Raw genomic sequence first — 13,501 nt, 5'->3', positions numbered from 1 at the left:
TGAGAGAGAGTTTTTCCTCTCCACTATTGCTAAAAGCATGTTTAGTGTGGGGTTTTGCATTCGAGTCAATGAGTCGATGCAATTAACAGGTTTTCCTTAGATTGAAAACTTTGAATCAATTGACTGGATGAACTAGTGAACTGTAAAGTGCCTTGAGATGACATGTGTTTTGAGTTGGCGCTATATAAATAAGCTGAATTTAATAGAAAAATCTAAGACATACTTTTTATACTCAGAATTGTATTTCTCTCAATTATTGTTCACAATTCTGTCTAAATCTGTGTAACCTTGGATAATTGATCTACCTCAAAAGTTTGACACATCGATATGGTCACTAGTAAGCATGATAATTGGCAAATTAAAAGGCTTTTTCAAATTTGTCATATTTACTTTATTAGGAGTCCAATAGGATTGGAAAACCAGTTAGTGTCTTTGTGACCACCAGTGTTGGTAACGTTTCGGGCTTCCACGGCCCTACACAGGACTCTGTGTGGAAATTCTGTCCGCACCGAGGAAAATCTATAAAAGCTCCCGCTGGTGAGGGTTTAGATATAAACCCTCAATGTTTTCTACTTTCTCACGTAGTGTAGTGTTGTGAGCTTGCCCTTTGTGCTAAAAGCAACCACAGAAATGTAATGGTGCAGCCAGGCTATAAAAAATTAAGAGAACGGATTGAATAAACTAATAGAGTGAGATAGAAGAAAAATAAAGTTTAGGTCGGAATGTAGGTTTGTGTTTCTGATGGATTTTAGGCTAGCAGTGAAGGCCTTGAAGGCCCTGACCTACCACCACTGTATTGACATTTCTTTGGTTGGTGATTAATAAATTACTACCGTAAACGGGTGAAAGGCAATTGGATTCTAAACAGCCAGTCAAGGGGTCCAACCTTTATGTAAAATACTAAGCACCCAAGTCAATAAGCACATTACAGTGATAATCATCTAACTAATAATCATTGATTGGTTTTAGCCTTTATTTGAATAACCTATTTAGGGGTGCAACTACCAATTAGTTTATAAATCAATTAATCTAAATATTATTTTTTTCAATTAATCGATTAACAATCAGATAGCAAAAGGTTCCTTAAAGAAGACTTTTTAGAACATTAAATCAGGTGAAACTTAAACTCTTCCACTTGAGGAATTCTGGATAGAGCATTATTTATTAATTTTTTTTTTACAATTTTACAACTCCTGGATTCCAGAACTGCTCCTGTCTGATCTGTTTTTCTGAGCTGGATGGGATTCCTGCCTGCTCGCTGAGGTTACTGCATTGGGAGCACTCACCTTTGGCAGTCCATTGGATAGATCATGCCTTCCTTGGAGAGGATGGAATGAACTGTTAAACCAGAGTCTCTGTGGTTGTGCCCCACTGTAGTCACTGCGGTCCAAGGACCCATAGCTCTACGCTTCTGTTCTGTTTTATTTTCTGTTAATAAACGTTTTGAACTTTCCCACTGTCTGACTCACCTTGAATATTGGGTTCATCTGTGCCGTCCATTGTAGTTTAATTCATGTAATGCTCTTTGAATAGTCTTTTTACTGAATTATCTCATATAAATAAACTTGTCTTGCCTCACCTTGCTCTTAAAAAAATATTGTAAACTATTGCAATTGAAGAAATTAGCACTTCTTCTCCATATGTGACTCTTTGAGCAGTAACACTAGTGGTGAGGCTCCTTGCAATGAGTGAAAACAAAGTGGAAAAATACATGCTATGGTTTTCTAGGTGTGAATATCAACCTTTAAGTTCACATTCTTTGAAATCTCATTATGTCTTTTGTATTTTAAATCTCAAATTTTTTTCTTAAACTGCATTTGCATTTTTGACAGGGAAGAACTGGGAATAACATAAAAGGAAAAGAAAGGGTATATATATTTAGCATATTCTCATTATCAGTTCGTATGAAATCCTACGAAAAGTTATGCACAGTATTTCGTACGTTTTGGACGTTTTTCCTCGAAAAAACAGATCAGTGCGCACGCGCAGCCAAACAGGCGAAAAAAGCAGATCCGCGGACTGACGTAAAACTGGGAAAAACAGTGCAATAATTACTTCTTGATGTCTCTCACTAGGTTTCTTGCTGTTTTGTATCTTAGGGTTAGGGTCAGGGTTACTTGTATGTTAAATTCTATGTTATTGAATGGTGCGTAAGATGCGCATGCGCAAGGATATCTTGTCTCGAGGCAAGACGTAAAAATACGACGAAAAAAACGTCTAAAACGTACGACATTACGGTGCATAACTTTTCGTACGATTTCGTACGAACTGATAATGGGAATACAGTGATATATTTTCTACCTACTTCTTTAGGACTTGAGTATATTTTGATTGCCAATAATTGTATTGTATTTTGGTCATTACTGGTTGCAGTTAGGTTAAATACAACTATAAATTCAAACATCTTTTGTGTTTTTGTTTCAGCAACAGATGTTTTAAAACATCAGCATACTTTCAGGGTCATTGAACTCCTTTTAAATCCACCTGTATTCATATAATCACCTAAAAGTTTAATCAGTGTTTTTCTTATCTATATCCTCATTCCATCATAATCTTAAACCAGCTTTTATGGCCCACCTTCCTCATTCCACAAAACAAAGCCTCTTGCTGAAAGGGAACCAGCTTTGTTTTCTCTTTATAAAATCTCAACAGCAGCATGTAACAGGTGATGTACTTGGCGGAAATACAGTAACTTGGTTAGGTTTTTTTTTTTTTTGGGCTACAGGATGATAGGGACACCTTATATAAAGGAAACTTTCAACAAGAAAAAAATGCCAGCAGGAAGAACTAGAATAGCTGTTAGACTGGGTTGTTCGACTTATATTAAAGGGAGATCTGTGGGCTTTCCTTCGACAGAACCTTTCATTTATGTAGAGCAGAAGCTGCATCAGAGCAAATAATGGCTTTCAAGGTGTTTTTTCTTCTGATTTTATTTAGATTTGCATCCTTAGAGCTTCCACATATGCGGAACTGTGACCCAGAGGAAAAACGAGACACTCCTACTCTTTGCTCTAATTATGAAAATATTAGGCATGTTTATGCAGAGAAGAAAGAACTTAAAAAAAGGTTTGACAAGCTGAATGATGACATTGAAGACCTGAAAGAATCTGTGGAAAACAACACTCTCACCCTTGGCAGATTGGAGAAGAAACTTGAAAAAAGCCTTGATGGGTTGACCAGATCAATGGAAAAACAAATGGGTGACATTTCCAAACTCCAGGATAAAGTTAGCAAGCTGGAGAAGCAAAAAGACGGAATGGTGGGAAACTTCAGCGACTTTGAGAAGAGACTCAATGATACTGAGATGCAACTGTTGGAAAAAAAAGCCAAGCTTGAAAATCTAGAGATGGAAACTGAAGCTGCGTTCAACAACACCAACAATCTTCTGAAATTATACAAGAAGGAACTCTCCCTTCTTAAGTCAACAGCAGGGGACCTTGCAGTCAACATTAAAGCTCAACTGAACAACACAAAGGAGGACTTAGAAGATAATCTGGAGAAAGTCCACAAAGAAACTAAAGGTAAAGCAAAACAACAAGATGAAGACTTTCTCAAGAATTGTTTTAAAATTTAACACATATGGAAATATTATTAACCTGTCCAACATCTTTCTGCTCCTTTTTAAGCCCTCAATAGTAAATTACACCATCAAAAATCTGAATTTGATCGCAAACTTGAAAGCAGATTCAACAAAGTTATTAATGAGCTAAAGACACAGAATCTCACAATGAATCACCTCAACAGTCAGACTGCAGGTAGGTGTAAGCATGAGAACTATATGCCCTCCAACATTGAAAAGAACAAGTTAAAAGTTGTTAATTGGGGTTAAGCTTGTTTATCTCTTTTTTTGGGAAAAACAAACAAAAGAAAAGTTGGAAATTTTGGAGGCAGAAACTGTAGCTGCTCTCAACAGCACAAAAACCCTGCTGAGGTTGCAAATGGATGAAGTGTCCCAACTAAACTCAACAACCAGAGGACTTCAAGTCAAACTTGAAGCCCAGCTGAATGTAACCGAAGTGGAGATTAACCATAAATTGGATACAATTCAAAGCGAATTTAAAGGTAATGAAAAAATAAAATCATGATTATCTAATATCTATAGTTTATTCTGCTCATACATAACATAAACCGGTTTAAGTTTGATTAATATAGCTACTTACCGCTTCTATTTGTGCTTTTTTAAAAGATTTTTCTTTAAGCTTATTTTTTGACATAGCATATCTTTAAAACCAACATTACAACAAAAACACAAAAATTTTCTGTAACATTTCCTTTACTTCCTCCAGTGCGGAATAAAGTTGCTTTTTCAGCAAGCATCGCATCTTCTCATTCGTTCATTGGACATGTCTCTTTTCATACAAGGAAAATTTTAAAATTTGACAAAGTCTTTACAAATATTGGAAACGCCTACAACAAAAAGACAGGTATGATCCATCGTATAAATCCTCCCACTCACTAAATCAGTTTAAAGTCCAGTTAATATTTGCTATGACAGAAGTTAATTGTTTTGAGGCAGCATTGAACAGAATGTCTCCAGATCACTTAAGCATAAAAAAAAAAATCATCTTCTCTTTCACAGGCATCTTCACAGCTCCAGTTAAAGGTGTTTATCTGTTCAGCTACATGACTTTTGGTTACAACATTTACACGTCGGGAGCTATCCTGGTGAAGAACGGGAAATACCAAGTGAGCACCTGGAAGTCAAAAGGATCAGACACCAGCGACACAACGAGCAACTCAGTAATCCTTGAAATGAACGCTGGAGACTGTGCCAATATCATTCTGTGGAGAGGTGGTAAAATATATACCAGTGTCTTCAGTGGATTCCTAATATTCCCATTAGTCTAAGTTTAACAAAAACATTTGACATTAGCTTCCCTTTTTTGTCTTTTTTAATTCCTGAATTGTAGGTGTAGGGGATTAACGCTCTATTAATAGGGTGACCTAGTATAGAGCTGGGACGTTACTATCTTAAAGAATTCAGGAAAATGCAACATTGGAAGCTTATAAGATTTTATTCTATTTTATCCCACAAAGTAGGCTTAAAGGTGCTGCAGGAGATCTTGGAAAGACGGTTCCAGCAAGCTATATTTTTGAACATACACAACCATGCCTCTCCCTTCAGACCATCACTCCAAAGCATGCCTTCAAAAAAAAAAAAAAACGCGCATGCTGTCTGCAGCGCGTCTAGAGCAGCAGGACCAGCGTATCAGAGCAGCTGAAGCAGCGGGTCTGGGAGCTTGCAGGGAGACAGGCAGCACTGATGATCCTTAGCGCTATGACTACTCCTCTGAAACAGTTAATTAACACCTAAATTAACTTAAAATGGTGTGCAAAACATGTTCTCATTTATTATCCTGGTGCCTGCAGTTTGGATGACATACATGAAAAATGGCTTCCAGCCGCCGCGTCAAGCAGCGAAGAGGCGACCAGGCTTTTGAATGGGATTCCTAGTGACAGTGTACCGCCGGAGTAAGGGGGTCTGAGCGGCTTTGACAGAAATAAAATTTGAAGGCAGGATGGAAATCTAGATGAACTGACTGCACTGAAGATGTTTTCAGGTGGACTTTCTCACTTCAAAATAGATTCAAATTTAGTTTTTACCTGCTGATCACAGCAAATATAGCTGCCATTGGTACAGGCAAGGGAAGGATAGGGTAGCTCCGCCCAACGTGCATCAGACCCACTTTTTCTACCACGCAGCTGGGGCAGCAGAGATGCTTCAGCCGCGCATCAGAACTAAACTTGTACAAGCATTAAAAAAAAGGAAGCAGCACGCAGGTTGTTGCTCTTGCTACTTTAGGTGTGAACATAGCATAACAGTGGCTAGCTTCCAGCCATGGCGTCCTGTACGAGCATTGGGGGGTCGATTCGTTCACGTGTCAGGGTACGTGCACAGGGGGAAGGGACAAGCAGACGACTATGATTGACGTATCAGGAGACAATCGTGCACAGAGGACTGTCTTTTGTGATTGGTTGGGGTTATTCATTAATTTCTCACTTTTACCATTTATTTTAGTTACACTTTTAGACCTTCTATTTCACTACTTGCTAAGAGGCTGTGGGGAGATCTTTCAGCCACATGGTAAAAAATGCATCAGAAAAGATCTCCTACTGCACCTTTAAATTGGAAGACAATCGGACACCTATCCAAGATACTTTGTTGCTCTAACTACATATTGCTCTGGTGTGAGGTGATTGAACTGATAAAGACTCCTGGATATGTGTCGGAACGTCTTCAGAAAAAGCGGAGTGACAATACAGTTGCCTTATAATTTCATCCTGTTTTTTTTGGTTTTGATATATTATATTCTTGAATTAATTAAATCTGTGTTACATGGGAAAGGAAGAATTACATGTGTGATGGAAGTGATTTTTTTTATCATTTCATGTCTTTCATAAAAATATAACATTTATACTGTATGGGCCTTACTTTGCACTAACAATATCTATACATAACTACTACCTTTCTCTGATGAGTGTTCTGTAGAAAAAAATGCTAAATACTGAAAGATATTTTAAAAGAAAAGAAACTGTTTCCATGTTCAATACTTTGATTTACTTTTACTGATGAAGCATTTTATTTTCTGAAATGTTTCATAGTACCAAGTTGCTCTATACTACTCCTAACTCAGTTTTTCAAAACTCATAGATGTTGAAAGGGGCTTCAAGCGAGTCAGGAAAAATGTGCAGTGCAGTTGGAATACACACAACTCAATATTCAAATATATACCTTTCTTCTTTCATTTAAAACTTCTGAGTTGATCTGAAGGAATCAGCTCTGAGTTGATCTCTGTTCAAATCATGATAAAATATAACTTAAAAGGGTGATAATATGTTTTCCAAGTGGCTGTTTATGTTTTCCAGTCAGAACGTCTGATTTTATTTCATCTGTAATGCTCTGTGATTCAGATCAATTGGTTAAAGTCTGAAATGCTGGGGTAAGTTGATAGGACAAGCCTTAATGTCAGTGACAGCTCCTGGTAGTTTGCCCATGTTCTCCCAACGCTGCAAGCCACGGTCGAAGCGATGGACCAGTCCTGACTCGCTGTAATCATCCTGGCAGTATCCTCCCAGAACATAGATCTTCTCCTCCAGGACAGCTGATGCAGCACCAACATGGGGTACTGGCAGTGATGCAAAGTCAGTCCAGGTGTCAGTCACTGGATTATACACCTCACAGGCTAGTTGATCAGTGTAGAACTTCCTCATGTTACAAACACCCCCAGCCACATAAAGACATCCTTGCAATGCTTCCATACAATGTTGGGCTCTGTCATTTGACATGTCAGCCAGGTAGATACTTCCACTCTCTGGGTGGTAAAGGAACATGGTAACCAGACACACATATTTACAGTTAAAACCTCCAGAGATGAAAATGCCTCCATTTATGGCAGTGACCCCATAGCCACTGATAGCCTGGTCCAAGGGGTGGACAAAACTGTAAAAGATAAAAAAACAAAAACAAACGTAGATCAGCAAACAATGTGGTCAATGCCTTGAATGTCAAAGGAAACTCCTATTCACTTAATTTCCATGATGTCTACCTGGTATTTACTGAGTATGTTAAGAATTAGAACAATGAGATATAATTTTAGAAAAAGTTACTTGGATAAATCACACATGTTACATACAGATAAGCGATAAGTGATATAACTCATGAAAAATAAATAATTGCAAATACATGTATATTGATACATTGGATACATTACTTACTGACTCTTGGCCCTACTTCTTTAGAAGAGTCTGTAGATTTTGATGCATAAATGTCGGAAAGTCAAAACACTTAAACAATTATTTTTTTATTGTTATTTCTTTTTTATACAAGAGCAAAATACACAGTTTTGAGAACGGGTCTCAAACTCCAGTCCACAAGGGTATCCTGCAACTTTTGAAAGCTTCAACACACCTGGCACAAATCTGTGTTTCATTAGCAGGAATGGTAGTTTTACCATCTGATTCAGACATGCATGACAAGGGAAACATATAACTTCAGCCTTCCAGGATTTTAGTGTGAGATCAATGGTTTAGAACAAAATACTTAAAAAGGAATTACTGCCATCCTGTGTCCAATCAGTTGTATTGCATCAAGTTTAAAAAAAAAACATTGCTTGTTTTGCTGTTGTTCAAACGACAACTATTCATGATTATCAATAGGAAATAGTTTTTAAAGTTGAAGAATAGTGTTTACAAATGATAATTTTATCTGTGTTGAATGCTAGGCACACCTTTGTCTTCTTCAAAAAAAAAAAAAACATGGAGGATTTTATGCAGTTATGGGATTTTAACCAAAATTTTATCTACTGTGTCTGATAATGTAGAACTACAATTTTACAAGCTTCTCGATAAAGAGATTCTTAGTTGACACTCGTTTTTACATAAAAAGAGAACTTTAGCTCAAACTTATTTGACATAAATAATTGGTTATATTGTTTGATTTTGTAAATAAAATGTTGTTAAAGTCTTCTTCAAAAAGACAGTCTTAGGTCCTCTTGACATGGTGATTAAAATTAAATGTCTACTAATCAAGTATTAAGCAGTTGCAATAAACCTATCTTAAGTTATATCAGCCTAATCCAACATGACCAAGGCCCTAAAGATTTGCCAATATAACCCAGTTTGTTTCTAAAGGATTGGGATTGTGTTAAATGAAGGAATTACAAGTGACATAATTAGTACCTCCAGGAGTCAGTGTCTGGTTTGTACATTTCAACAGTCTCTGTGTTGGTGTTGATCTCATTGTCTCCTCCTATGGCATAAAGACACTTCTCATGGACCACCAATGAAAAATTACTTCTTGGTTCAAGCATGTCAGCCAGACGTTTCCAGCTGTCACTCACAGGGTCATAACTACAATGTGTAAAAAAAAAAAGGGTAGGTATCATGTATACATACACATACATAAGAGGTTTAAATATGCCTTGAGATTTTTTTAACCATACCTGTAGACAGATTTCATTATATTATCTTTGGCATAAAAGTAACATCCACCAGCAACAAACAGCCTGCCATTCATTACTGCCACACCATGCCTGAACTTTGGCTTGTCTGGGATCTCCCTTAGGCTCCTCCACTCTATCTCCTTGATCAACCCTGTGCCATTGCGTAGAGAGTTTGCAAACCAAATACCCTTGCTTGGTATACGTTTACCCATATCTGAATCAAGATGGTCTCCACCAACCACTGCAAGAACATCTTTGGGTCTTCTGATCCGACAGTAATCATCAGACTTTGGGAGACTGAACCCAAATTCCTTGAGAGCAGATCCATAGAGTTCCATTTCTTTATCAGCAAAGCACTCCATGCGTAGGTTAATTGCTCTGACCTCCCTGAACTCCCGAAAAGTCATGAGTGGGAAACGAACTCCACTCATCAGTAAGGCAGCCTGGGCTAACCTCTCTTCAGGATCAGCTTGAATCCAGGAGATTACAGCTCGAAACACAGTCAACTCTGAAGGCACACATAGACCATCACAGCGAAGTAAGTCCAGGAGCTTCTCTGCTGCAAGGTCTTGAAACTTAGCAGTTGCAGATACTTCCCTGAAGTTCCTCAGTATAAAGTCATTAGTTTCCTCAAGCAGCCCTGACAAGCCATATGCTTCAGCAAAAGATGCCACATCCAGGCATGAGTTAATATGTATTTGTTCTTGCAAGAATCTGAGGCAAAGCAAGAAAGCAGGTTGAAACTGAAGCTGGAGGGCAGTGCAGGTTATCTCAAAAACAGAATCCCAGCTAAGCACAAGGGTCCCCCTATAGGACCAATTAATTAGTGTCTCTAATTCACAAGATGGAATAAATGGAAGGGCAATGTAGTTTTGATGGGATTCCTTCATTCCACTGGTAAACATCCCACGGAAGTAGTCACTGCTTGCTGCCAGGATAGTTCTATGAACTTAAAGAGACAGATGAAAAAGTCAAACTTAGCTGTTATCACAGAATATAAAGTACAGTGTTTCTAAGATTTTGTCAACTAACCATGGAAAAAAGTGCTATCCACTTCCAAGATGACATCACATCCAACTTTGTCTCTCCACATTCTTTCAATGGACTGAAGAGTATTTTTTAGATTAACATCTGCAAAAGTAATGTCTTGCTCTATTTTTGGACATTGATCTTCACATCTTGTATCCATGTTGTTGCAGAGATCCAGAAGTCTTGGAACCTTCAGTACTTCGGCTGCAGTCTTGATTTGAGTCATTGTGTTCTTGTTCGAAATCGATACATCTCCACAATAAGCAAACTCAATAACTGCTTGAAGCCCAACTTCATCAACTTCGTAACCTATTAGTACTGACCTCATTTTGATTTTCCCCTCAGTATTCCAAGACTGGAACACATTTATTTCATTTAGTTTTTCTAAAATAAAGCCACTGACAGCAGCTAGGATAAGGGAGTGCACATTGAAGTTTCTGCCATTCTCAGTAGTCAGTGTCAGGTCTGTAAGAAGAGAGGAATTCTGCAGTTCTTTCAGAGTCTTAAATATGTCCTTATGAAAGGTTCTGCTTGAGTATGTGCAGACGTGCTGTCCAACATCCCCGAATCCCTTACCACTCATACATTCACTGGTAGATTCCATATCAATTTCAGTCTTTCTCAAGTCATTTTCTTCGGTCTTATCACCCAGACTTTTAAGGCCCATCTTTGAATTGTTATAAGCAACAATCTGCCTCAGTTCGTTGTTGTCTCTTTCTAACCCCTCTCCACCTTCTTCAATCATTCTTTTTCTCCTCTCCTTCTCTTTCCGCCATCGCTCTTCCCACTCCATTGGAAGGTAGCGCCTGGTAAACTCCATTTCAAGATGAATGATTAACTTTGCAAATGCAATTCAGCAAATTATCTTGATGAATTTAGAGATATCCACCTTGCGTTGTTTTCTTCAACACTCAGTGCTGTCTCCTTCTTCTGTCCAGACTAATATTTCCTCACATAAACAAGGACCTTTTTATAGCAACTGGGCCAGAGAGATCCAGTTTCAAATGCTCTCATGGATTGACCTTTGAAGTAGTGGTTCCCATTTAAATTGAATGCATTTGTTAAAAGAGAATGAGAAAAAAGTTAAATACTAAAGAATTTTTACACAGATGTGTAAAGCTTTTTATTCCAGAAACAACTTTTAATGAGCCAGAGATAATCTAGTTCTAAAAATATTTTTGGTCAGTTAATATTTTTTATGTTTCCATGAATTTCTCATCGGTTTCCATTTCTATGTTTCCAAGAAATACAAGGCCTTGTCTATATAAAGACTTAAACTCACTGCGGATCCAGACATTTGAATTGAGAAAGCTTCCTGGAGGGGAAGCAAAACGTCTTCAAATCTTGGAAACCAAGTCCAGTGGATTTTTTTTTTTTTTACTTTTACGGCATTAATTTCTAAGCACTTCTGTCTTACTGCATCTGTGAAAACCGATCTACCTCAGTCAGCTGCCCTGTCTTTATTTCTATAACAACTCTTTTCCTGTGCTCCCTGTTTTCATCCCCTACCTATTTTTAAAAGACCAATATATCAGCTCCAGTGCTGCTTTTTCCAGCCTAATTCTGCAATATGTTTCTGAGCCTAGTTTTCTCAACATGTGCTCCAAGCTCTGATCTCCTCATAACTGATTGTAAGTTTCTGTATTGCCTTTATTTCTTAACCATTTTAACTCACTACACAGCACCCTTGTCACTATCTCTGTTTTGGTTATGAACAGTCCTCATCAAAACTGATTGAAGCAATGAAATTTGGTGCTCAGACTTAATACAGTTTGAGAAAGAAGAGGACAGGGAGGGGGTGAGTGATTATAGTGCACCCAAAGCAAGTAGTTCACTACATAAATAACACCACTGATCGCAAAAAAGCAAAATGTTCTTTTACTCTTCATGTTCTGCTTATCTGGAGCATGGTTACAGAGGCAGCAGTCTAGAGATCCCCAAACTTTTCTCTCCCCACATGTCTCCTCCAGGATGGTAAAGCGGATAAAGGTTCAGACTAAGGTACGGCATTTGGAGTTCCCACACATCACGACGTTCATGTGGGATTGAAGTCATCTTTACTGGTTTGAATCTCATTTGCATTAGGAGAAGCATCTGGTATAACTTTGCCAAGCCTGTGAGCTAAAATATTGATTTGCTGTGGTGACACCTGAATAAGGGAGCAGTTGAAAGTGTCATGATGGGTTCAGAAAAGCCCAATACGCAGAACACAACGGAGACTGATGAAAAGTTTAACAGAGTTTATTGAAGCACATGTGAGATAACACTGGAACTGGTTCAGGCCGGGGGACAGGTTCACTGGAGTCTGTGAGGATGACAGTTCAGTTAACTCAGGAACAGAAGAGTTTGAGAGTTTCAGAAGAATACCTTGAGGAGTCCGGGTTTTTACTTTGAGAGAGGAACTGTTGGGTCCACAGACTGTTTAGTTCAGCAGAGTCCAATAACCGCTTCAGCGTCTTACTTCTGACTTGAGGGCAGACCTTGGTTTGGGTTTCCAGCTCTTAGCCAAGAGCTGCAGGGGAATCCAGAGAAGAGTCTTCAGGTTTGGCTCAGAGAGCAGGCTCGGCAGGTTAAGCTCATCCAGAGCTTCCAAGGGAAACAGGATTCCTGAAAGCAGAGACAAGGAGGTGTTAGAATCTTATCTCAATAGAGATAACTAAGATTCTCAGGTGCTAACCAAACTGGATCAACACTGCGGCGTTGAGGCAAGGTCTGAAGACAGGTTATATAGGATCCTCTGATGACGAGATGCGCCTCAGGTGTGTTGGAGGCTCAGCTCAGGAGGATCCACGGCGCACTCTGCTGGAGAGAGGTGGTACAGCTCCAGATCCCAACAGAAAGGACATAAACAATACTGTAAGAGTATATTTCCGTAACGGGGATAGGAGGCTTTTGGGTGATCATTCACTAGCCTTTATTTCCAAAAAAAGCAATGACCAGAGGCCTGTAACACGAAGTGAGCAAGACCTAGCGGGATTACTCCCAGTCTACCAGTTTAACCAATCGACAAAAATGCACAATAGTGCAATAACGTCGTCATGTCCCATAATTTTCATTTAATACTTAGCATCACTGTAAATAACAAAATAATGTTAATTGTAAATACTGTGATCCTTACCTTAATTCATTCTGATCCTTATTTTATTCTTATTCTTCTGAGTATCTTCAAGCCTAAAGTGGTCAGTTTATTTCCATCTGCAGCAGCGTTTTATGCAGACAGGGCTTTTTTATGCTGCATCATTACGCATGATCCAGTTACTTTATCAGTTTGTTTCACTTGTCTTACTTTTGTGTACTGTTCATGTTTGAAACCATTGTCTTCATCACTCACAGCTGCAGCGATCTCTGGCTTCAATTTGATGAGTGATAATTTTTCCTCTTTTACTTGGCTGCTTAGGGAGCCACTAAGCGCATATTCTTATAGGCCTAACAGTTTTTGGCCAACCCACAATGCGCACTGGTCTCTGCCAGACAATACCACCAAAAAATTTTTTCTGGATCCACTACTGACCTTGAACTTTATATACAAG

The 13,501-nt window shown here is 38.5% G+C and overlaps 2 protein-coding genes across 2 annotated transcripts; one reads left to right on the top strand and one right to left on the bottom strand.

Moving 5' to 3' along the window:
- The first annotated feature begins 2,866 nt into the window (after positions 1–2,866).
- cbln11 (cerebellin 11) lies at positions 2,867–5,518 on the top strand. The gene is made up of 5 exons (XM_038291794.1): positions 2,867–3,521; positions 3,627–3,755; positions 3,868–4,062; positions 4,287–4,424; positions 4,580–5,518. Exons 1-5 carry the CDS (start codon positions 2,900–2,902, stop codon positions 4,846–4,848), a joined length of 1,353 nt encoding a protein of 450 aa, XP_038147722.1. The 5' UTR covers positions 2,867–2,899; the 3' UTR covers positions 4,849–5,518.
- Positions 5,519–6,301: 783 nt separating this feature from the next.
- si:ch211-63p21.8 (kelch-like protein 33) lies at positions 6,302–10,899 on the bottom strand. The gene is made up of 4 exons (XM_038291857.1): positions 9,975–10,899; positions 8,943–9,891; positions 8,680–8,850; positions 6,302–7,441 (listed from the first exon to the last, which is right to left on the bottom strand). Exons 1-4 carry the CDS (start codon positions 10,789–10,791, stop codon positions 6,922–6,924), a joined length of 2,457 nt encoding a protein of 818 aa, XP_038147785.1. The 5' UTR covers positions 10,792–10,899; the 3' UTR covers positions 6,302–6,921.
- Between the last annotated feature and the right edge of the window lie 2,602 nt (positions 10,900–13,501).

The sequence above is a fragment of the Cyprinodon tularosa genome, unplaced genomic scaffold (genome assembly GCF_016077235.1).
Source record: "Cyprinodon tularosa strain WSP-4 unplaced genomic scaffold, ASM1607723v1 ctg1083, whole genome shotgun sequence".
NCBI classification, from domain to species: Eukaryota; Metazoa; Chordata; class Actinopteri; order Cyprinodontiformes; family Cyprinodontidae; genus Cyprinodon; species Cyprinodon tularosa.
The sequence above is the reverse complement of the archived record's forward strand: the minus strand, read 5'-3'. Positions and strand labels throughout refer to the sequence as shown.

Excerpts from the sequence above, each read along its gene's own strand:
- cbln11 (XM_038291794.1), top strand. The coding sequence starts at position 2,900 with ATGGCTTTCAAGGTGTTTTTTCTTCTGATTTTATTTAGATTTGCATCC. Across the intron at positions 3,522-3,626 it reads AGTCCACAAAGAAACTAAAG|CCCTCAATAGTAAATTACAC; the intron begins GTAAAGCAAAAC and ends CTCCTTTTTAAG. Across the intron at positions 4,425-4,579 it reads CGCCTACAACAAAAAGACAG|GCATCTTCACAGCTCCAGTT; the intron begins GTATGATCCATC and ends TCTCTTTCACAG.
- si:ch211-63p21.8 (XM_038291857.1), bottom strand. The coding sequence starts at position 10,791 with ATGGAGTTTACCAGGCGCTACCTTCCAATGGAGTGGGAAGAGCGATGG. Across the intron at positions 8,851-8,942 it reads ATAATGAAATCTGTCTACAG|TTATGACCCTGTGAGTGACA; the intron begins GTATGGTTAAAA and ends TACACATTGTAG. Across the intron at positions 7,442-8,679 it reads CCAGACACTGACTCCTGGAG|TTTTGTCCACCCCTTGGACC; the intron begins GTACTAATTATG and ends TATCTTTTACAG.